Source organism: Chroicocephalus ridibundus, chromosome 9 (assembly GCF_963924245.1).
Source record: "Chroicocephalus ridibundus chromosome 9, bChrRid1.1, whole genome shotgun sequence".
Classification (NCBI taxonomy): domain Eukaryota; kingdom Metazoa; phylum Chordata; class Aves; order Charadriiformes; family Laridae; genus Chroicocephalus; species Chroicocephalus ridibundus.
In genome coordinates, this window is record NC_086292.1 from 35,892,218 (window position 1) to 35,917,926 (window position 25,709).

General features: G+C 35.5%; 1 protein-coding gene across 3 annotated transcripts in view; it reads left to right on the forward strand.

The window, feature by feature from the left end:
- Window positions 1-25,709, forward strand: part of WDR72 (WD repeat domain 72) — a 124,029-nt gene that overhangs the window by 15,108 nt on the left and 83,212 nt on the right. For all 3 annotated transcript variants that reach the window (XM_063347147.1, XM_063347146.1, XM_063347148.1), the window contains 9 exons: window positions 2,386-2,560; window positions 3,124-3,200; window positions 4,989-5,108; window positions 6,864-7,009; window positions 7,365-7,461; window positions 10,456-10,597; window positions 11,093-11,335; window positions 11,872-12,092; window positions 13,464-13,659. In XM_063347147.1, coding sequence (XP_063203217.1) covers window positions 2,386-2,560; window positions 3,124-3,200; window positions 4,989-5,108; window positions 6,864-7,009; window positions 7,365-7,461; window positions 10,456-10,597; window positions 11,093-11,335; window positions 11,872-12,092; window positions 13,464-13,659 — 1,417 coding nt within the window. The remainder of the gene's footprint in view (window positions 1-2,385; window positions 2,561-3,123; window positions 3,201-4,988; window positions 5,109-6,863; window positions 7,010-7,364; window positions 7,462-10,455; window positions 10,598-11,092; window positions 11,336-11,871; window positions 12,093-13,463; window positions 13,660-25,709) is intronic.

The window sequence follows — 25,709 nt, forward strand, 5'->3', positions numbered from 1 at the left end:
TTACTTTCAGAGGCTTTAAATATTGCTTCAGATAATTTCAGGTGTCTGCTTTGAACTTTATCTAAACGTTGGAGTGTGAGGGTATGTTTGAAATACATGTGTGTATATGATTGAGGAGCTCAGCATCTATGGATTTGATTCAGAGAGATGGCTTATTTCTGGATATATTAGTAGAAGAGCTCAGGGCTCCTAGGTTAATTAAAATGGTGTTTTTCTTCAGTGAGGAAGTATGGGGTGGAACTAAGCCTCCAAATGATGGGAGTCTGATACCTCATGTGACTCAAACTATGGCCAAATTCAGAATCCAGAAGAAACAGTGTTTTTCATGATACTGTTTAGGTTGACATGATGAATTCACACACAGTTGTTAATGATAAAGGGAAGAGAAAAAGCTTGGGTAAATTACTAAATAAAAATTATAGAAGAATAATTTCATAATAATCTATGCTTTTACATATATATGTGCGTATATAAAAGCATAGATTGTTAAGAAGTCATTTTATAATTTTTATTTGTGTATATGTTTTAAACATATACACATATGTTGTTTTTACATTTCTGTGTATATACACACAATACAATGCCTCAATTATAATAGAGGTGTGGTATGGTCTGCTTTGTGATATTGCTTAATTAGATTTTAATGGTTAAAACTAGGGAGGAGTTCTGCAGAGAAGTAGACAGATCTGTATTGTAAAGATTTTTGTGGAGATCAGAGGCAAAATCTTTATTCTTATACTTCAAGTAGGAGAAGTAAATACTTCTCCTACTTGTTATTCTCCTCTATTAGGAGAAGTAAGCCAAGTCTAATTTTGACTAGATAATGTTTTTTGTTCTACAACTTGGGCAGGATGGCTAAAGGAAAATAGGAACATCTAACAGGAAAACTTTCTTAGGAAAAAGACTAGATGTCACTAGAAGGTGAAAAATATTCTTAAAATGCAACCTTCAGATATTTATGATAAACTGATTTTTTTTTCTGAGGGTTTTTTTGGGGGGTGGCTTTTTTTTTATTGAGATGGTTTTTTGTTTTGTGGTAGGTGGTGATGGTGTTCTGTGGGGAATGACTGCTTGTGGCATAATAGGACCTGAGAGGTTATAATTTCCTGCAGAATGTTATTGTCGTGGAGGTTTAGTGCACGCTGATTTTGATAACATCCAATTTAAAATTGTTGCTTTATTTTTAGTTAATGTTTTAGCAGGTTTTAATTACATTACTAACCTATGTGGTTTAGTAGGTTCCTTTTGTTCAGCTTAGATGATTCAGCTATAAATGGCAGATGTCAAGCAGTGCAAACTGAATATTTGCCATTTGAAATGAAGTTTAACATCAGGGTCAACTCTTAACCATTTGTGGATCTTAACCAGTGTGGGATTTTCTCAGAGGACTGACTGTACAAATCTTCCAGTTCAAGCCTAATTTAAGACTAACAATAATTACAAACGGTTCCTACTGCTAAGCATTTCTGCCTCTGATCATTCGTAACATCTGTGGTAATACTTATCCTATTCCCAGTTATTGATGCTTCTTTTGTTTTCAGACTTCAATTAGTTAACTGATCGACCAAGAATTATTATCTAAGCAAAACTGACTGTAGAGAGAAGTTGTGGTAAATGAGGCACAATTTTGTGGTTCTGCCTGATATTTTCCTCTGACTACATGATTGTTTCCTTTACTTTAAGGCTACTATTTACTTGTAGATTCCATTTGAGGTGGCTGCTTATACATTTATAGAAATTATGTGTACAATTGTTGACAGATATTACATAAAATGCAAATATCCTTACATATATAAAACACCTAGCAAAAAAGAAATCTTTATAGTCACTCTGTACCTTTGTTGTCTCTGTTCTTAGTACTTTGCTATGTGTCTGTTTTTTCTTTTCCTTATGTGATTGTTGAGAAAGAGTGCATCTTCTGAACACTAGGGTATCTAGTATCATAATGAAGAATATCTCATGGAGTAGAAATTCTTCCTGAAAAAATAATGGAAAATTCGACATGAATCTCTTATGTATTTCCATGAACTTTCTCAAATGTTTGGAGTGAGATGAGGTTTCTCAGAGAAACAAGTCCCAGACTGTTTAGGAATTTGTAATGAAAATTAACACCTTGGTTGCTTCCAAAAATCCTAATATTTAGGCATGGCAGATGCAGCTTTTGGTACGAAATGCCTCTTGCTAAGCTGTATGCCTTTATTAAATTGTTATAAATGAATGTGAAGTGCTTGTCACTAGCAAAATTGTGTATGGTCTCATATATGCGTTAGATCTTTAGTAATGCTACAAGTGTTGATTACAATTCCAAGTATGACATGCTTAATGTGAAGAATATCCATGCACATTTGTGTAGCTCTGCTGGCTCTCTTCTTTTTATTTCTACAGTATTACCATTGTTCGTTCCGAATGACAGGTGAAGGCTGGCTTCTTTGTTGTGGAGAATATCAAGATGTTCTTATTATTGATGCTAAGACTTTGGGTGTTCTTCACACTTTATCATCATCTCAGTCTTCTGATTGGATATATTGTATGTGTATTGTACACTCTGCAAGAATTCAAGGTATACATTGTAGGTGTATTTATGTAGGCCAATTAAATTGTGGTAAAATATTTCTGTATAGATAGTACAATCCTACTAGATTTAATGATCTAATTGTATTTTACAGAGCTGTTATGTACAAGATGTTAACATTTCATTGACAGCACCTAAGAAGGTGTTTTTAATATTCCTAATGTTGGTCATGTTTCATTTAATATGTTTCTTAAAGAGAAAAACAAGCAACCTCTGGACTGGATGTAAGCAGCTCTTTTCTTGGATACAAGTACAAAGTAATTTTGTAATATCAGGGAAAACAAGGTCATAAATCCACTATTCTATGCCTTCTCCTGAAATATATCTCATTGGACAAAATGATTATTCACTATTCACTTGCATGTTTGGTATTTCTGTAGGCCAATTAGTTATTTTTGTGTAAATTTAATATTTTATCTAAACACTGTCCTGCAGAATACTTGTTTTAGTGCTGTGTAGAACACCATTGTCAATGTCAAGGTTCTGTTTTGGTGTTAGGCACTGTTTGAACTTGGTTTCAAGTTGACTATCTCGCTGTTAACTTTTCACAGAAGACTCATTGGTTGCAGTGTCTGTAACTGGAGTTCTTAAGGTGTGGGACCTGTCTTCGTCTTTGAATAGCATACAGGTCAGTTTGTATGAGGTGTGAAACAGTGGTTTGAATGATAACATGAATGTAGTAATTTCTCAACTAAAGGATATGTTGAAGCATAATATGAATAAGTTAGAATTTTCTAGATATGTATTAAACAAAATAGATTAATTTTGTCACAAAATTCTGAAAACACCCTCATATTGCTATTTAAAATTAGTTGGGCCATTGGACAGCTCTTGCCTTGACAACTGCAATGTCTTTTTCCCAGTCTTCATGTCCTTCTATATTCTATGATGGTGAAATTGTAATGCTTTCCTTCTGTCCTGATAATGTCACTCCATTCTTTCAACCCCTTTACTCCTTCCTTTAAACTCAAAGCTCTTCAAAATCGGCCTTTGTACTCCCTCTTCACCCTTGTTATTTTCTTCAAAAATGGTCCTTTAGACTTTGTTTTCCTCTGTCTGCCTCCCACAAGAAAAGATTCTTGTTGTGTCAAGTGCCCTATTTCTCCATCTTCAAACTTGCTTATTCTGTGCAGCTTTTCTGTGTTAATATTCTCAGCAGCTGTCACTTGACATGCACAAGTATTAGAATTGGAATACAACGTTTGGTGTTTGAATTAAAATCCAAGAGATAGATTCACAAAGGGACTTCGATATTACAGCTAAGTACTATGAATCATCAACAGAAATGGCAAAATGTCAACAGTCTTCTCTGAACGTCCGTAATACATTACTGCTTTATGCCACAAACTGCAAATTGTTAATGGGGAAGAATCAGGCCCTGCAGGAGAGAGTGTCAAGTTCGATACCATACCAGTGTTTTTGTGATATGTTTTTGGTTTATCAGCAATGTTTTGGGGTGGGGTGTCTTTTCAGCATTCCTAGTGCAAAAATATACTGTCATGCTATAGAAATTCTGGGCAATGTAACAACTGATTACAGACATCAGAGAAGCATATATGGTATGGTGCCACCCTTTTACTGCCTGTGGCCTGCTTTTGTGAAGGTAGCAGTGCAGAATTATTGACAACCCAGCTACTTCATATGTTAAATAGTAGTATTTTAATAAATATCATTGGAATTAATTTGAGCTGCAAGGCGTAATGAGAGAATGGTTTGCAGTTTGATAGCTATGGTTCTATGACCAGCATAACCCTTCTTTGAGAGGTTTTGTTACTGGTGGTATCTTTCAAAATAGAAAACATCAGTTTTCAGTGATTTAATCAATTATTATATTGGAATTATTTTTATTAATTATTTTGAGCATGATGGCCTTGATAAGTCTGATATTAACACAAAAAGGGTGAAAATACAGATTAATTTTTTTAAACCTTCAATACACTCAGCAATACAAAGCTAAGAAAATTAATACTTTACCACTAACTTTTGGTGGTGTTAAGGTCAAAGAAGACAAATGACAACACCATAGTTCTCGGACTGTCCTGGTTGCGCCAAGAATGAGTGGCAAAGCAGAATATTCTTCAGCCGTTCTGAATCTGATACTGTCGGTTTATGGGTTGATGTAGCTATTTTTTTGAATGAAGAATATTTAGCAGATATTCATTACAGCAGATGCTATCTATGACCTGCCTTTAGTCCTTTTCCATATTCATTATCACTTCTTTAAGTGAGACCAAGGTCTGAGCCATGCTGAATATCTTCTGTTTACATCATACTTGTGAACCCTGCTGTCTTCCTATCTTTGCGTTTTGGAAGTACATGTTAACAAAGCCAGTGTCAGTGGTTTGTTTCTATCCTAAAAATAAAAGCTCGGATATCTAAAATAAATCTTATGGCTCTTTTCCTCTGTATTATAAAGGAGAGACAAAGCGTGTGTGAGAAGGAATCAAAATCTCTGGACTATAGAAATTGTCGGGCTGTACGGTTTTGTTCTTACACAGAAAGGCTCCTTCTAGTTGTGTCTTCCACATGCTGGCAGGTACATTATTGAGCATTATACTTGCTTTTTAATTTTTTTAATAATTTTGAAAAGCTAATGTGATTTTTGCATGCAGATTCTTGTTTTTCTCCTGAGCTTAAAGAAAAAGCATTCATTAATTGTCAGATATAACTATGTGCCATATCCCTCCTCTGCTTATCTTAACTGCCTGGCTGAGATGAATTGTTTATTTTTTACTAATGTATTTCTACTTTGAAAATTTAACATGAAATTGGCTGGGTAGAAAGGGGATTACTTTAAGTATTAGTCAGTTTTAGAGCACTAGGGTGTATTATATTCCTTTCCACAGTGCATTTCAAAAGGAGACAAAGGTGCAGAAAACCAGTTTAAGTTCAGTTAAACTGAACTTTATTGTAAAAAATTCTGTATTTATTTTCCCCAGTATCATAAACGTTCTTCTTAAAATAATCCTGAGCTATGAGTGCAACATATGTACCTGATCCAAACACCACCGCTGTTGGCGGAGGAAGACGGGGGGTGGAAATTTCACATACCCTACAACCGTATTATTCACAGTTAACTTAGGTATATCCTTGAGTTTTCTTTTAGGCTATTTTAAAAAGTCTGTACAAAAGCATTTATAAAGAAATTCCATTTATAGAATAGGTAGGCTTTTAATGGAAAAGTCTGTGTAACATGAATTGTTTTCTGATAATTTCTGTGTTTTCCCACAAGAGGTGACCATTTCTTGTAATATCTCCATTATGCTTTTGAGTACTTATTTTACTGCTTGTAGTAGTGTTAAATATGCATATGTTAGATTTTTAACTTCTATGTTTCAATGAATATACAGCTTTAAAATAAAAGATGATATAATAATCTTAATGCTTAATTAAAAAGGTGTGTGATATATAACATAGAGATTCACATGTATGTTTACAGTGGCTACTTAACCCCCTACTCTAGTAGTGAAAATATAGAGCAAATGAGCTAGAAATAAGCTAATGAATAGAAATTAGCTACAGATAATTTGTAGAAATTCTCATTCTGGAATCTATTTCCTCATACTGCTGGAATATATTATAAAAATGTGGCTATGAATATTCTCTCCATGAGGCCACTAGGAATGTGAACAAGCAGACAATATCCTAGGTTGCCGTAGTCATATCCTGTTTTGGCTTAAAATGGGAAGGTCAGAGGAAGCAAACAAGTCATATAATTTTTGACTAGCTCTAGAAATGGGAGAGAAGAATTCTTGCAAGAAAAGGGGATTATATGTTCTTTGCTTTCAATTAATTTATGAAAAAGAAAAATCTCTACTACTCCCCAAAGAAAGATAAGAAGAATCTCCTTTAAGACGTGTGCTGTGATTATGCCAGCAGATCATCTTTTAGAGAATACAGACAGAAGAATTTATAGCTTTTATCAATCTTAAATGTCTTATTTATGTGCTAAATTCATTACCTACCTCTCTATAAGAAATTAATAGTCCAGCAAATATTAATTATGAATGCAAGGCAAAGCAAAGTAAATCCTATCCAAAAATTCCCTAATATAACAGAAGGCTATAATGCTGCTTTTTTTAATTGTCAGTTTCTTTTTCTTCAAAATGATATGGTTTGATTCTGACTTTGCACTAGTTTGATAGTATGAAAACTGCTTTGGTTTTAAAAGAGGTAGTCAGACTACAGAGTCAAGCTAGTGTTCTACTTATTGATCCATTGCCCCAAACGACCTTGAATTAAAATAAATGTTCCAATACTGTTTGTTTATATTTTGTTTTTCTGAGCTTAGGTCTATGATTATTGTGATTTCTCCTTGCTTTGTACTGAGTTCTGTAAAAGTGGTCATTGCTTTGCTGGTGGAGAAGTACTAGCAGCTTACAGACTTATCATCTGGACAGAAGATGGCCACAGTTACATCTACCAGCTGCTAAACAGGTGGGCTCAGATGGGAAATTCACACAAAAAGTTCAGGTACAAGATGAACTTTGGGAGGTTTATTATGGAAAATCTCTGCATGTTGCAAATGATCAAAAACCAGAACAAAACCACTTTGGCACTCAAAGGTTTACGCTGAGTTTGACAGCCCTCGGTCTTTGTTTGACACAGCAGGGGACACAGGAATAAGATTAGCCATGTAGAACTTGGGCAGCTGGTGCTGTGATTTCAAAAAGTCGCTTGTAATTACTTATTCGGTAACTTTTAATTGAACTTGTGAATCTTGGATGTTACTGTTCTGCTTTCTAGAAAATATGACTTTCAAAAGCTTTTTTTTTTTCTCCAAATTATGCAGTGGACTTTCTAAAAGCATATATCCTGCTGATGGGAAGGTGCTGAAAGAAACTGTTTATCCTCACTTACTCTGCTTTACTGGTGTGAAGGAAAATAAGGTAATTTCATAGAGGTTTACAGTGAACTTCAAAAGTTCGTTTGTTATTTGTTTGTAATTATCCGAATAATCCCTAAAAAATTGTTGAATTCATCAGCAGATTTAATTGTTCTATGGAAACAATGAGTAAGACTTACTTCTTCATTTTAAAATTTTTACTTAGAAACTTGGAGATGCTCATAGTATATTTTTGTCTTAAATTCTGGCAATATTTACTTATTTCACGGGGGGTGGGGGGGGAATCCTGTGTTTTCAGCTGTAGATAGGCTAATTGTTGAAGTGATGATGGTTTTTTTTCTACTTTTGGCAAAAAAGGAGGTCTTTTTTTAAGTTGAAGTTATTCTAGAATAGCTTTAGAAGCTTTTCATTTTATATCTGTAAAAAGAAAAAAAAAAAACCAAACAAAAACAACCAACCCACAAGCAAAATGTAAGCAAGTTGATTAGTTGTTTTATTAAGAAATAAATGCATGTTTCAGTGTAACTACATAAATAGGTTTTTCCCATGTGTATCCACCCTAAATTGATGGGGTTTGAATCTGTGACATTTTATCCAGAATACTGTTATCTTGAGCCTTCAGAGGCATAATCACATGCCTAACTTTCTTACACTGTGAGCAGACTGACAGTACCCACGGTGCATAAAATTATACACAAGTGACTCTCTTCAGAACTGTGGTCTCTGCTTGAAGAAGCCTCTGTGTTTAAGAAAAGAGGAATCTAAAAAAGTAGGTGATCTTTACACTTCTGATTGAGAATTCACATTTAGCAGAGCATGTCACACCAATTTCAAATTTAGAAGTCACTGCTTAGACAAAGTAGCTCAAGTGGACTATGAAAACCTGCATCTTGACTCACTTTTGACTAGTGCTTTGTGTGACCACAAAGAAATAGGTGAGGAAAAAAAAGTTGACTTAAAAAGTAGAAAATTAATTAGAATTAGGAAGTAGTAAAAAGAAAAATAATCTGTGGCAGGGAGTTCTTACTTGGCAAAAGCTGAAGCAAAACAAATAACAGCTTTTTCTATGTAGCTTTTGTTCTGGTTTTGTTGCTGTTGTGTTGCTAATACTGTTTATGAAATAGCATTTGTTGGAAGACATGTATTTAATTCATGCCTGCAGTTGCATTAGTTTATTTGATGTGTATTTGCAAGAGAACTCAAGCAGGTCTTTAAACAGTTTCTGAAGATATGCGAGAGACATATTTTTATTTGTACCTGACTACAAACACTGTCAAATATATACCTATGTGAGGTTTTCTAGTGTTCTTTTTTCTTTCTGTTGACAACTACAGACTCTTAGAAAGTATTTTTGTTGCATGCTCTTGCAAAGCCTGACAGATTTAATTTTCAGTTGAAGGGCAATAGCACAAGCCATTCAGCTTTTCCCCCAAATGCTGTGATCTAAAATCAGATAGGATAACTGCTGAAGGATGCCAAAAGGTCACATATCGTGAGGGAAAAGAAATAGCCAAAACATGTGGCTTAGCAAATAGGGTTACAGTGGTGGTAGGAAGCTCATATTTGTTTCCCCCCAATGTATGCTTTTTTGAAAATAATGTCCCCTGCCCTTTTCTAATATTTCTGCTCTAATATTTACCTCACTACTTGAATGATTTTTATAGCTGATTTGTGAGACAACAAAACTGCCTGTGTGATTATCCGTTTTGATTTCTATTCTTAGATTATAAAGTGAACCACATTACAGTACAGTTGCTTATTGTGGAATTTACTCCCAAACGTCAATGTTGTAAATAAAATATATCCAACATATGGGGATGTTATTAAAATATTTTGAAGGAGCAAACAGAGTCAAGCTGTGTCTACACTACCTAAGTAAAGGTGATGGGTAGAACGAAACAGTTTGTGCTGATGATGTTTCACCCACACTATCTACAGTACAGGGTGTGCTTTTGGGGTTTTTTGGTGTGGGTTTTCTTTGTGTGTGTGCACTCCTGCACACATCTCCCTGTTTACTTCCATGCAAAAAGAATCCTGGTTTGGTGCTCCAAGACAGCTCCACAACACAAACCTAAGCGTTCACTTCCGAAGTACACACCTGGTGAAAACTCAAACATATTAATGTAGACATACCTGGAGATTACTGATTTTCTTGACTTTTGTGAGGGTTTTGAGCCACTAGAAGCTTCCCCGTAGACACCTCACCTGTTTTTAATTGACACTTGGGAATGAAGCCTATGTAACAACTAAACAGGCTGTTCTTGGGAAGTCGCCAGTAGATTATCACGTAGTTTGGGTGTTACTGGTGTAGTGATAGAGAATTATCTGTGGTGTTATACATGCAGACCAAGAAAACCTACAGACTTCTTGTCTTCATGGGAGAATAAAAACATGGTGTTTGTCTGAGATAAGTATACCACAGTAAGTTTTAGCATTGACTAAATGAAGCTAGGTAAATGTCAGCAAGTCTGTTTATCAATGATATTACACCTCTTTAATATCTAACTTTTTCCAGATGACTGAATGATGGTGTTATAGGCTATTACCTATCTGTGTAAAAGCATAATTCTTACCTTTCATTATTTGTAGTAATTTAAGCTTCATGATTGAAGCTTACAGAATTTAGTTTGTTGTGAAGATTATAAATGTTTCATTGCACTTTTTTCAGCCTGATCTTGGTATTTATGCTGTCATTTTTTTATATGTTGGTGATACTGTTAATAGAGTCTCCATTTAGAGACAGTAAACCTAGGGAGTTCCCTCCCATTCCACTTTTCTATTTGGGCTGTAGGCTTAACCAAGGATACTGACAAAGCAGAGGTGATTTTTAAGGGGCTTGCGCCAGGCAGAGTAGACCTGATCTGTGCAGAACTTAGTGGCAGGTGAGGGTTCAACCATTATTTGCCTTATATTTCCAGAGCTTTTGATGTTTAAAAAAAAAAAAACAAACCAAAAACCTTTGAATTTGCAATTAATTATTACATTATTTTATCAGCTCTTTCGTATCAGAATATTGATTTATTTTTGTTTTTGGCAGAGTTTTCCTTTTGTCATGGGTTTTATGAATGAAAGAAAGGAGCCTTTCTATAAGGTTCTTTTTTCTGGTGAAGCTTCAGGAAGGATCACTTTGTGGCACGTTCCTGATGTCCCTGTGTCAACATTTGATGGTTCGCCAAAAGGTTTGGCAATTCTGTGCTCTTGATACCATCTTTTTAATTATGTCTTCAAGTCAATTTTCATGAAAACTTGAATTCTCATGAAAATACCTTCACACTAGAAAGTGATGCTCATTCATTGCATGATGATTGCCTGTATTTAGAAGGAGCAAGACACTAACAAAGTAACTGTCTAGAAATTATTCATGGAACTGAACAAATAAATGTTCCTATTTCTTTACCATCTGCCAATAAAAGCTTCTCTACCAAATGTCATGAAAATTTACTTGGTCCCGCTTATGGTTGTTCATAGGGAGGTATAAAAGAAAGGATTTAGTGAGATGTGATCTAGTGTTGGAATAGCAACTGCTGGCTTTCCATTGCTAGGCTGCAGAAAGGGTAAGTTAGGGGAAGCGATGAAGAGATAAAAATGTGTATTTTGCTTTGTGTGTGTTTTTATTTTGTTTTGAATAAAAAAAAAAATCTAAAAATTCTTGGCTCTCTTCTCCCACCCCTTAGAGATCCCAATTACAGCAACATGGACTCTTCAAGATAATTTTGATAAATACCATTCAATGTCAGAGGGCATTATTGATCATCTTTGTTCATCTAAAGATGGAATCGAAAGTGCAGTTGTCAGTTCCTCTGTATACATACCCAGTCTTGATAAGCTCGTGTGTGGATGTGAAAATGGGAAAATTTTTGTAATGCTAGGTTTAAAAACGGCAAGAGCAAGACTTTTAGAGAACGTATCTTTGAAAGGTAAGTTTTGACAATTTTGTCCAAATTCATCTCAGTCAAGCACGAAAGACTGCATACTTCTGACATCCCCTCCAGCGATTCCTGTAAAAAGTCTCAGAAAAATAGGGGTGATGGCTAGGGATTGGATGAGGAAAATTAAAGATTATGATCTTTCTACTTCTCTAGCTGATCTGTCAGATCACATCTTAGTACTGCCAAGGTGCTTTGCACTGTTAGGGGTCCTGGAATGGCTGTGGGGATGGAGTCACCTGGAAGTGAGATATGGGATGTCACGATATAGGCAGTAGTCTTTTTTGTCATTTTCCCTCTAAAAGATCATTCTGTTGAAGGAATAAAAAAGGTACATCTCAGTAGATGAAGCTCAGAGCGCAGGCCTTTGTCATCCCTTTTAGGAACACATCCAAAATTCTTTGATCCCACGTAAAAGATTGTTGTATTTAGTCTTTTGAATCTCTTGACTTTTAGCAAATGTACTGTAAAATATGGAATGTCTATTCTTAAAGAACATGGATAATTTATGTACTATTTTGTTTCAGATAATCTACCTTATAAGGTTCTGAATGGTCATAGTAGCAGAGTCACTTGTTTACTTTATCCACATGATAAATCAGTAAGATTTGATCCAAGCTGGCTGTTATCAGGGGGCCAGGATTCTATCGTGATATGCTGGGATATATTTACTGGAGACATCTTACACCAATTTAGTCTGCAGTCTGGCCCAGTGACAGAGCTCTTGCGATCTCCAGAAAACTACAAAGTATGTAAAAGTATAATAAATGATGTCTCAAAAAAAAGAAAAGTATCTCCATATACGTGTGTGTGTGTGTGTGTATATATATATATATGAGAAAAAAAACTATCTGGTAATACTTTTATCCTGCAGCACTTTATCCTTAATTTACATACATTTAACTGTCTTATTTGAAACTTGCTTTTACTTTCAGGGGGTTGATTTCTTGTTAGCTTGTAATTTCAGTGATAAAAAATGATCTTAAACCAGTGACATATTAAACTTAAGCTCTTAACGTTCTATTCACCATTTTTAATATCATGGCTGTCAATCTAAATGTTAATCTGGTTATGTCCTAACTTCTAAAGTTAAAAAGTGTAATTAGTAAGACTAGGGGTTTGACGATAGTAAGAAAATATTTGGACAAATAGTATTTTAATCTAAATTTGTATGTTTGATTTTGGTTCCTGATGCATCCTTGTGGTCCTTTGCCTGTATGCTTTTGTGTTTTGACATTTTGAACAATTTCATATGGTTTTAAGTGGATTTTGAACTAAAAATCTGGAATAAGATTGAATTTAAGTACTGAACACTCTATGAAATTTTGTTGAACATTCTGTCCCCATTGTATTCTGTGGGGCTAGGATTTAATCTTTTTCTTCTTAAAAAGCCTGTGAAGACATATTTTGATATTTATGGTTGACTCAGAGTTCACTTGTGTGCCACCAATAAGTAGTCCAAAAGATGTTTTGCAATGGCATAAATTCTTAATGCTTGTAAGGTGCTCTCTAGCCCTTTTTTCTGTAAAGTATGTGGTAGGATTTAATGTCTGCTTGGATTGTGTTTCAGTTCTCTTTACATGGTTGAATTTTTCCATAGAGTGAATTCCTTCCTGTATCACCAAAGCTTACTTGCAGGAATGGAAAGTTTTGCAGAATCAGATCCATACAGTGTGAAATGAAATTGTAACATACCCAATTTTTCGTTAGAAATACATTACCTTTGGCTTTTGTGTCACAATACCTGATGTAATTTTATATCACACAAACAGCAGTTTGATTTAAGGTAATCTTTTACTAAATTCTCTTCTAGGACAACTGGTACTGTATATTTGGATATATAATCAATGCTTCGACAGGCAAAGTATTATGAATAAATGATATTTAAATTTTTTTTAATTGAAAAATCAGAGGAGATTATATATGTTCCTGTCAGAAGATCAATTGTACAGCTAGCCTGTTAAAAACAAGTTGGAGATGTAGGCTGAAATAAAACATCATTTTCTAAAATGATTATGTTCTGGGAAAGTAATCACTGGACAACTCTTACCAGGCTTGTTAAAATGATGTGGTTATGACTATGGTTACAGTGTTGAAACTGAACTTTTCTGTTTTGCAGTTAAAAGATCACAGCATAGTGTGCTGTGTGTGCAGTGATCACTCAGTAGCAATCCTACACCTTCAGAAGAGAGTGTGTCTCTTACATGCCAGAAAGCATCTGTTTCCTGTGAAGAAGATAAAATTTGACCCTGTTGAAAATCTGCTAATTGTTGGGTGTGAAGATGATTCAGTTTATGTTTGGGAAATTGAAACAGGTAATAACACAGAGGGGGTTTTTTTTGTTCATTTTCCTTAAGTTTTGTTTGTCTGTCATGTGGTGATATACAAATCTAACTTATGGAAGACCAAAGGAGAAATACTAACACATTGAATACATTAATTGGAGAGTTTAAACTTTTATATAAACAAGCAAGAAATAAAACTTTCATACGGTTCAAGGTATGTCACTAGTAAAATACAATAGCTTAAGTGACATGGACAGTGGCATAGAGTGCACCCTCAGCAAGTTTGCTGACACCACCTAGCTGTGTGGGGCAGCTGATGCGCTGGAGGGAAGGGATGCCATCCAGAGGGACCTTGACAGGCTGGAGAGGTGGGCCCATGCAAACCTCATGAAGTTCAACAAGACCAAGTGCAAGGTCCTCCATCTGGGTCAGGGCAATCCCAAGCACTGATATAGGCTGGGCAGTGACTGGCTTGAGAGCAGCCATGAAGAAAAGGACTTGGGGGTGCTGGTAGACAACAGGCTCAACATGAGCCATCAGTGTGCACTAGCAGCCCAGAAAGCCAATCATATCCTGGGCCGCATCAGAAGCGTGGCCAGCAGGTGAAAGGAGGTGATTCTCCCCCTCTACTCCACTCTAGTTGAGATTCCACCTGGAGTACTGCATCCGGTTCTGGAGCCCCTACTACAAGAGAGATATGGATGTGCTGGAATGTGTCCAGAGAAGGGTCACGAGGATGATCAGAGGGCTGGAGCACCTCTCCTATGAGGACAGACTGAGAGAGTTGGGGTGTTCAGTATAGAGAGAAGGTGGCTCCGAGGAGACCTTGTAGTGGCCTACCAGTATCTTAAGGGGGCCTACAGGAAAGCTGGTGAGGGACTCTTTAGGATGTCAGGTAATGGTAGGCCTAAAGGGAATGGATTAAAACTAGAGATGGGACGATTCAGACTGGACATTAGGAAGAAGTTCTTCACCATGAGAGTGGTGAGACACTGGAACAGGTTGCCCAGAGGGGTGGTGGAAGCCCCATCCCTGGAAGTTTTTAAGACCAGGCTGGATGGGGCTCTGAGCAACCTGGTCTAGTGGGAGATGTCCCTGCCCATGGCAGGGGGGTTGGAACTACATGATCTTCAAGGTCCCTTGCAACCCTAACAATTCTATGATTCTATAAGTCAGGACCTGACAGTCAGAAGATTAGCCAACGTTGCAGTGAAGTGAGTAGAATATTTCTGGAAGCTATAAATGGAAGTTCTTCTCTTTAGTTATTAAAAATAATGAAATTTTCAGTCCTAACAATCCCAAGTTACAGCATGAAGTTCGGCTTTCTTCAGTAAAATCATAATCTGAGTTAACTCAAAATCATAATTTTGAGTTAATTAATAATCAGTTAATAATGGAAGATAATTGCAGAGCTGACAACTGTATAGTCAGAAAACCTAAAGCAGAGTGTTTCAGGTTAAACTGTAGATTCCCAGGTGATTTGGGAGTGTAATGCTGATTCACAAAGGTAATAAATGTAGTTATTTGAACCTCGACAGACCGAAGTATTAGAAGCTGTAATAGTACTAAGCATTACAATACAGTGTTTCCACGTGATTCAGAGCTATCTGTCCTGCAAGGGGGGAAGTGCACAATGAGTCTAGAACCACTGAAATGCACAGCATATTAATACTGTATGAAAACATAGCTTTACTAATGCAACACTGAAATAATAATTTACAAGTTATTACAACACACTGTCTAGACTGTGTGCTTTGGACAAAAAAAAATCCCTTGTTTTAAAGTACAAAATATCTGTGTTTAATAAAGGACTTGGCAAAATGAGTACAGCATAAATTACAAGCCTGTTTTGTTAGTAAGCTATTTAATATCATTAAGCTACTGGCATAGGAAATGCCTTCTGGTACTTACTCTTTTCCCAAATGTACTGTGTTGCTTCTTTAAAAAGGTTTAGAATAAAATTAAATTGAACTAACAATTATAGTCAGTTAAAACCCCTGGTTTTACACCGGTGTTCTTTTTCCTATAGCTACTCAAAAATAGGAAGTACTCTTATGAATTTGTCATATTTTTGCATTGGTTTGGGGGATTTAAAAATTCTTTAAAATCTTCTTGTTCAAAAACATCAATAAAAAAATGAGAAGAGAAGGTGTGACCTTAGGAGACTGTCCAATTGTATATAGTGTTGTACTTATTTTTCTTTGCTGTCTTGTTGTTGCTGAGTGACTGTGTGATGGTTTTGCTTAGGATTTCAGCTTTAACTGCACTGATGGGAAAAACAGTACAAGGTTAAATGTTCAAAAGTAAATACTAGGCTCTGAGTTAGGGTATTCTAAACTTCTTATCCTGCTTTGATTTGCTCTTGTTTCCTGTGTAACTTTAAATTCTGTTTTCTGGTAAATATCTAAAATTCTTCATGTGCGTGTTCTACTGTTCACGTAGCTGCATGATATTACAGTTTTAAGTGCATTTTCTTCAGTCGGCGGGACATGGGTTCTACCCTTCTGCTGAATCCTCTTCCTGGAAGGTTTGTGGAACAGTAGTGTCTTGTGATTCCTCTGATCCCTTCATTATACTAGTCCCTGTCAGCACATCTGCAATATTGCAAGTTGTCACTTCTCTCTCCTCTTTTCTTCTACCTGTAAAAGAATGTTTCCTCTCCAGTGTGTTCTTTTCTGTTCCTAAAGGTATTACTTGATCTCATGATTATTTTCCCCCTGTAATGGTAGTATGCACTTTGTCTATGCAAACAGTATTTCTAATAACAGTAAACTGTAAGCTATATCTTAGCTTGAAAAAGATGAAAAATTTATTTGATTCTTATCATTGCCTAACTGCTTGTTTTGTAGCAATTGCCAGAAAGTCACCTTTGCCTAGTGGTAAAGTATTAAAGGTAGAATAGAAAGATATTGTACTAGATCCCTGCTGTAACTAAGTGAACTAGAGCAGGCATCTAAATGTTTAGCAATCATTAATAAATGCACGTGTTTTTATGGAGAAGTTTGTAACAATGCTACCAGTCTCTGGCTGTTCTATCTACCTCTTAATTGCTCTTTTACAACTAATGTTGAAAACAGTTGAGAAATTTAGGGGGGAAATCTTGATACAGAATGTTTTCCTTTATTTCGCAATTAAAAAGGACATTTCTCAAAAGCATGTAACTGTAGGCAGGCTGTTTCCTAAGTACATACCAATTTGAGAGTGAGAAATCCTTGAAGGTCATTATACCTAAATGTTTATTAGCATTTCATGTAGCGTCACCTTTTAACCAAAGGATTAGTGTGCACTTGGAACTCTGCAATAAAATTGAGCAAAGAAATGTAACAAAAAAACACAGGATATTTTACTTCCTGATAAATCTGTTGTCATAGCTATCATTTTTAACTGATTTGCATCAGTTATTTTCTATCAGAACTTAATCTTAATGTTTAAAAAAGGAAGTAGATGAGATATTAAAGCTCTAAAACACTTATGTTGAGCATGCAGTGATTATTTTTCATACATACTTTTGTGATGTATTTGTTATGAATCATCATAGTCTGTGTAGCTGTTATATTGTAGGATACAGTGTTACAGCTCCTCAGGTGCTCCCTTGATGTGAATTAACGTTAAAGCTCACAAGGTGGCAAGTCTTAATGTGCCTCTTAACAAGACATTGGATTCTAAGTGGACTCAGACTACTATGTCAGTGCAAGACTTAATTCCCTTCTTTAAAAAAAAAACCAAACACATAAAAAACCCCAAACCAAAAAAAAATGCCAAACCCCTCATTGCACAGAAAGTTAATTTAAAAATTGAATTATTAACAAAGTTTATTTCTAGAGCTGTAGAGGCATCATGAAGAAATACACTAGTTTATATCAAGGCATGTGTTGCACACTAGTGGCTGCAGGAGGATAGCACTGTACAACAGAATTGTTCCTGTATTGTGCATTAAGAAGGGGGTTGTGTTTTGTACTTATGCTTATCTTAGAAGTGTGAAAGTTAACATCCTTACTTTCTTTGTTTTATAATTTTTCATGGAAAGTGTGTATTCGATTACAAAATTTTGAAGACTTAAGTATATCCCACATCTAAAAAACCATTGTGCAAGTTGCTAGCTTTTTACTTTTTCAGCCTTTCACTATTTTTGTTACTTCATGGAACATATACTATTAACTAGAAATAGTGCTGACAGGTCATAGGTATTCCAAACTTCTGGGGCTAAGTAAATAATTGCTAAATAATTCATTTTTAAATTGAAACTTTTGGCTGTTGATTTAAAGAAGCCATCTGTGTATGCCTAAGAAAAGGCAGTTCCGTGTGTGGTGTTAGAGAAGGCTAGGTCTGCACTGCTCAGAAAGGCATCTTGCAGGATTAAACAGTACTTAGGCAATGTGTGCCTTTGAGTTAACTCCTGACAGTGGGGAAACTTTTCTCCCCACAGTGTGGTGCAATGAGGTTCTTCCTTAGCTTGAAACAAGCAAACAATTTTTTTCTTTCCTAGATTTCTGGACAATAAATATTGTGGAGCGAATTCGCTGCTGCTGTGTATACTTAATAACATGGAAAGCAACTGACTCATTAATTCTGTAGAAATGCTAGGCCAAAATGCAAATTGTTGCACTCAACAATGTAAGAACTAAGAGTTTCCATCACCATACGCTACCCAAGGCAGCCCAAAGAAGTTAAGGGTCTGTAGGCAGAATTTCATCTCAGATGCAGGTTTATTTAGCACAGCTAGATAGCTTCAGTGAATTCTTTGTAAATCAGTTAGATTTAATAGCAGAGGACTGCAATGATACCATAGAGACAAAAATAGGAGCATGGTATTAACTGCCTCTCCTTCAGCTGTAAAAATGCTCCCTATTTCAAAATTAAAGACAAAGTAAATTTGATGCTACAAGCAAGAATGAGAGCTGCAGTCACCATCTCTTAAGGAATAGCTGGAACACAAGAAGGAATGCAGTTATTTGCTACATTAGCAATTAACAAATTAATATTTTTTGCTCTTGTTCCTGTTATGCATTGGTAAATAAAAGATACCATCTAGGGTGAATTCTTAGGAAAGCCTACTAGGATACACTGTAGTTGGTTTAATGTGAATTATATCTGTATTGCAGTAGAACACAAGAGGTCATGGCGTTGATCCTTGAAATTGGCCTGACCTAGATCAAGAGCTATGTAGATATTTCAGTGCCACTCAGGAAGACGAAGCATTGTTCAGCTGTATGGGAAAGATGTATAAGGCATCACAGACAAACCTCTACAGAAACACAGCAGCCTTTCATTATGATTTTCATCTGTTGGCAAATGAACAGGCAGCCATGCATGGTACCACTTGCCTATACAGTTACCTGTGAGTGTATTCCCTGACGCAGTTAAATCAGATAAAGTTTAAGTGGTAGCTTTGTGCTTGGATTCCATTACAGAAATTGACATAAGATAAAAGTTTTTGTTGTCTCTGTAGCCAGTGTTTGTGTGTGTCTGTTTTTTTGGTGTTTTTTTTTTTTTAGTTTTTCTTCCAACTATGCAGTTAGCTTTGTGACTGAGGCTTTGCCTCTTTAAGTGAAAGTAAGTGGAGGACCTGATTTTGTGTCAGACTCATATATCACTGTTTAAAAAAATCTGAACAGTGTTACTATACTAGAGTTAATGGATAACTGGGAAAACAGCCAGTCTGTTTGTAATTTCAGGCTGTGGATTAAGGAATTTCCATGAATATTTTGATATTTACACTGTTGTAGAGTCAGCGATAATTCTGTTGAATTTGACAGATGACTTTACAAAAGTTTGGGGCATCTAGTACCTATGACTGTCTTTCGGTTATACCAGTTTAGCTCCAAAACTGTCCTTCCACCAGGTAATTAAGAGGATGACCTAAGCAGATCAAGGACTTCATTATGCATAACAGGTCATCATCCAATTTCCTATGACAAAGGCTGACACTTTTTGAAAAAGCGTTCTGAAGTTTTTAAAATGTTTAAGCAGTCTTTTAGCAGGCTTTCATAATAGGTTTTATAGACTTTATGGGGTGGTAGAAACATCATCACACAGATTAAAATCCAAGCCAGTACTATTTAAGTACTACTTAGTACTATCAAGTCTGTGTCAGGAATGGTGTGGCGAGCAGGATTGAGCAATGATTGTCCCACTGTACTTGGCACTGGTGAGGCTGCACCTCAAAGGTCACTTCCAACCTAGACGGTTCTATGATTCTACTTCATATACAACTTGGTACACCCTCTCTTCATGAGATTGACAAAGATACCTTCTTTTATGTGGTCACTGGGAAGTTGCCCGAGTACAATGGCCTGCCTTTATTCTGAATAAATAGGCATTTCAGCATATGCTGAAATGCATCAAATACCAAGAGTTTAGTTGACTTCAATTTACCTTATCTAACTTGAGACTTCTATCTATACTTAAGACCTCTGCCTATGAGATAGTAGTTCATGTTGGTTTTGTAATGAGCAGAAGGAAGCAGGAATAAGGAGAAGTGTGTATCTTTTCCCCATTGATTACAAAGGGAGTCAAAAGAAGAGGGGTGTGTGGGGGGGAAAAAAAGCAAAGCTAATTGCCTGTTGCTATTGCAAGTCTAGAATAAGATAAATTGAATCCCATCCTTTTAGTCCTTTGGTTTATAGAACAAATGAAAATTATTCTATTCTAAGTTTAAATGTTATTGCACATGCATGTGAGTAGTAATACAGAGAACAGTACAGAAGCCATGAACTAATATCTGTGTAGTTTAATGTGTTTTGCCTAAATTTTAATACATGAATACAGCAACTTTCCATTACAGTGGAATATCTTTCCATGATAATAAATATTGATCTACTAATACATTTGGCATATTAATATAACATGTGTACAGGATATGTTCTAAACTTATGTGTCCTAGAAGACAAATATGAAAATCAATAACAAATTTTATTCTAATTGGAAGAATATTTCTTCCAATAGCCACCACTTGAAATCTGCTTCAATAAGGAAACTATGTGTTATCTATATTGCTTTTACATTTTCCTAAGCAGTTGGTATCTTTGCTTTTTTGAAAACAGTAAATATCAGTATGATAAGATGTAGTCATAAAAGGATCGGTGTTTTTTTGCCTTGCTGTGTACAGCATATGGCAGCACATCTACTGAGCCACATTCCTATCTTATATGTATCAAGAGTGAGGAAGGAGCGGGCAGACTTTAAAGAGCAATCTTCCTTGCTCAGAGGTAGCAGTCTTCATTTATCAGAGGTAGATTTAGTCTTTCAGTTAGTACTAGTTTAATGTGAATTTATTCCTTGAAGTTTGTCATGCTCGCAGAATGAATCATCTGCCAATGTCCTGTTATTTTCTTCTGCCTTGCAAGTCTTGTTGTCTTTTATTGTTTTACAACATGCTTAGTGTGACTTTAAAAATAGAATAAAATCACTAAGTAAGGCTTTTTCTTGAATTATAATAATAGGCAGTTAACTTTACGCTGGCTACATTGTATTTTTCATACTCACCCAGGGAATGCAAGTTTTGATAACTTTCTTGCATGATGCTAGCCCCAGTGCACCAAAAAAAAAATGAAACATATGCCTAAACAGTATTTCTGCTGAGGTAAGATTTCCTGTACAGTCAAAATTAAGTGTATGCTTACAATCCTTACTAGAAAAGGTCAAAATCATCAAAAAAATAATGGTATTAGTGTAGTTAACCATGTTTTTTGAAGACTGTGTCCAGTTAAGTCATTCAGATGGCAGATGAAATAGATTGAATAGAGAGTGTATAAGATATCAAGACAGAGGAATTAAGATGTGTTGGGGCATTACTGCACTTCAGTTTGAGAAGACGTGGTGGCCTGCTAGTCTTACTAGATAGGCTTCTTATCTGGGTACACTGGGGATTGTGATACTGCATTGTAGTCTGTGACATTGTCACTACTGTTATTGCTAATATGCGATCTTAGAAATAAATTCAAGTACAGATACGGCTCACTTGCATTCATAGCATGTCCAAAATGCTGAAAACCTCTTCCTTTGATCTTTTTCGGAGGGCCGGTAAGGGTGCTTTCACATGTTATTGTAGCAGTGCCATTAATTTTTCACTACTTGTTTAGAAGCTGTTTTTTAAAAAATGGTTTATGAGCTGTAAAAATCAAAGTTCAAAAAACGCTGTGTCATATTCTAAGCTCCTAGTCTGGGGATCTACATGCAAAGGAACAATTATTTGTTATACACAAAATCAGATTTCTTAATTTTGCAAAAGCACTGAATAATCTGAAGGATGATCCAGTCCTTCAGGAACGAGAAACTCCATTAATTTTTCTGATGAAAATTTCTAACACATTTTTAATAAACACTTTAGATAAATTATTCATATATCAATTTCAAATTCAATACAAGTGTGTTTTCCACATTGTGCTTGCTATCTGTACAAGAGCTGTGGTGATCATGGTAACTTTTAGTATATAATCTGTGTTTCTGTTAATGGCAGTGGTGATTTTACAGTATCTGCTTGAAATGTGCACTGCTGGAAAATATAATTCATAAGATGATCTTTGATTATAAATGTCATAATAAGCATTTTATTAAGTTAAATACCTGCTTGACTTTTATTTTCTTTTTTTGACGACTTCTCACCTCTGAATTGTTTATGGATCCTTATCTTCTACTTATTAATATTCTGTACCATTTAATTACAGGCAAGACAATTAAAAATAAAGGACGTAACTAAAATTTTCAATGTAAAATTGAGTTGCTAGGGATGAAAAAATAAAAATATAGAGACTGTTATAGTACAGTTATATAACTCTACACTAAGAGATACATGTTTGAAGGAAAAGAAGTTTATGAAGTTAAGCTTTGAAAAGCTCAGAGACGTTAAGGTTAGAACCATTCGTGCAAATCTGATTGCAGAAATCTAATTTGTGCAATTCTGCATTTAGTTTTCTTTTCATGGACTTCTGAACTCCTGAGGACAAAAACTAACTAAATATCTATATAACACTTTGTTTTATCCATACTGTGTAATGTGTATTGCTTTCCCTATTTGTGCCCTATTTCCATCCTTTTCTGAATATAGAATCATAGAATAATTTGGTTTGGAAAGGACCTTTAAAGGTCATCTAGTCCAACCCTCCCCCTCCCCCCCCCACCCCCCCCCACCCCCGCCAAAAAAAAAAAAAAAAAAAAAAAAACAAACACCAAAAAAACAAAAAAAAACCACCAAAAAAACCAACCCAAAAACTTTTTGCTTTATTTTGCCATCTTGGTTATCACAGTATCTGGGTGCTTAGTTACAATATTTCTGCCATTTTCCTGTGAAGTGCAGAAGCATTACAATTGTCTCAGCTTCTAATTTCTTCATCTAAGAAAGCAGAAATCCTAAAAATGACAGTGCTTGCCATGGAGTTATTCTTGGAACATTCTAGGCGTTATGTAATTTTAAAAATATGTTTTAATGTATACAATGCACCAGAAACGTGCATAAAAGGGTCTGCTACCTCAGTTCAGAGACTTTCTTTGCTATTACTACCCATCTTTGCAAACTTAGCATTATCTTGATACTTACATATGATTTTCTACATGTGTATAGCTTGATTTTTTAAATATAGATAAATGAAAGCCTATCACTTCCATTCACTGTAATAAGATCGACTCTTACTTGTCGTGTGGGATGAATTCTGTGTAGACCTCTCTTGCTTGAGCAAACTGAAAAGGTAGTGGTGCTTCAATTAAAATTGTCATTGTGGTGGGAGTGAGACATCAGGATTGACAGTGTGTTTCACAGAAGTGTAATGTCCAGCTTTGAGTCCATAATTTAAGGCATGAAGATTTTATGGAACACCCATGTGTTTCATGACTTTAACATCAATGATAAATGGTTTGAAACACTTTTGCTGAGAAACAAAAAAAAAAAAAAAAGAAAAATCCTACCATCTGAAGGTAGCTGTCAAGCATAGACAACTTAAGCATTTAAAAACTACACAGGTATCAGTATGCTAAAACGGGCTTTTAATGAGATTGGCAGCCCCCATTAAATATGCAGTGTCTAACATTAGTCAAATCCATCCATGATCACTTGTATTGCAAAAAAAAAAAACCAAATCTTTATATAAAATAGACCAGTTTAGAAATACACTGAAAATATTTCTTGCAATGTTAATGTCACATTGAGTAATTTAAACTGTTACATAAAACCTCTTCTGTTTCAGAAGCATCCTTGCTGGGGAGAGAATGCAATTACTCTGCATGTAGTGGTGTGTTAGATCAAACCTTTGATCATATTGATGGTCAAACATGATGGAACACTTCAAACACTGCTTAAAGATAATTTGTATGTAGTTATATATGCTCCAATATTTTTATAATTGCCAACAATAATAAGTCTTCTAAACCTCTGGTAAACTCTGTGGAAGTATTACAAGTTGCAGAGTGTGTGGGGGTTTGTTTTGTTTTTTTTTAAGTGAACCCTTATTTAGTCGGTCTGACAGCTTCTCTCATGTCAGGAAGAAGTTAATGATTAAACTGTTTGTAAAACTAAGGTTTAGGTTTCATCAGGTGGCTGTGAGGAAAGAAGTTGTACAGTTTTAATGAAACTCTTTGAACTGTATCAAAGTAAAATTGGTCATTAATTTAGCATACATTTATGGCTAGATAATTGTAGAAGCAACAATAACTACACTGTTGTGACCATTTTGTCCTTGCAAAACTTAGTGTTTTACAGTCTCTTTTGGTATCTGTTCCATTTTTTTTCTTTCTCTCCCTCTGTCTCTCCATCTTTCTCTCTTTTTCTCTTCAGGTCATTGGTCAGAATGAGATTTGAGTTGGGTGAGTGTGGCCTGGCTGATAAATCCTGTGGTTGCATTTCATATGCTGGAGGCTGTGGTGCAGCTAGGGTCAGTCATAGCGATCACTACCTCTTTCTTTTGGTTTTGTGGTTTTTTTTGGTTTTTTTTTTTTTAATGAATGCTGCATAGCCTAAAAATCTCGGCTGGTGCAAAACTCAGTTTTAGAGTCCTTGGTAACTACATTTCGTAAGTCTTTTGTGAAACATACTACGTGTGTATTTTTTATATTCTTGGGAGCAAAAAAGCCTGGCTAACAAAGTTGCCTGTAGGTTCCTATGCCGCTGGTCAGAAATCAGTCACTTATATATTTCATGAGTAAGATGCAGTAATTGTGAAATGGTTTTGATAGGAAGGGGCACCAGGTTGATCTCTGCAGTTCATGTGAGTAGGGCAATGAGCTTAATCTTTAATTGATGATAAACCATAAATCTTCAAAAGTGTCAAATGGTCAAATTGCGGTAAGTGTTACTTGACGGAAATGACTATACAGTTGTTTTAGTGAACTTCTGTTAGACATTTGGATAGTAAAATCAAATTTTTGATAAAATTGCCATCATTCATGTGAATGAAAACATTCAAGGCTTTTGGAGCGATGCAAGTTTTTCAGGAAGAGACGGTACGTTACCAGTTGCTTCACTGATTTTTGTCATTTTTTTTCTGAGATGCTCTGAAGTTTCAGTAAAACTTCTTGTTTCAGCCTAAGCCTGTGCTTTAAAAAAAGTCCTGTAATTCAATCAGTCTTGTACACACACTCAGAAATTCTACACATACTCAATTCACACCCACAAAATATCTTTGCTTTCCTTCGTTTTAGAATTACACAATAGAATATTGGTAAGCAAGTTAAGTAACAGATTTATCTTAAGTCTGGTACATCTGTGAATGCACCCAGGATATGGGCCCTAAAGTTTGCTTGGTTATACAAAAAAACACTTTTGTGCATACTCTTTCTGATATTAGGACAAATATGTCTCATTTGGTGTTCCTAACAGTGATCTCTCAAACAGTTATAGTGCAGTTAATTTCATTATCCCTTGTGAACCTAAAAAGAATGGCCCTTACAAAACTGTGACTCAAATATTATGTAAACTGTTGCCTTACTAGGAGGAGTTAATTGAAGACTGGGAAAGGCTTGTATCTCCCCTGAAGGAAGCTTTTCATATTTGGAAAAAGGCTCTAGTGATTTAGCTCTTCTGTGCTTAGGTCATGGACTGACCTTCAACATTAATAGTCAGGGCAGACACCACGTGGGCTGAGATCTTGATT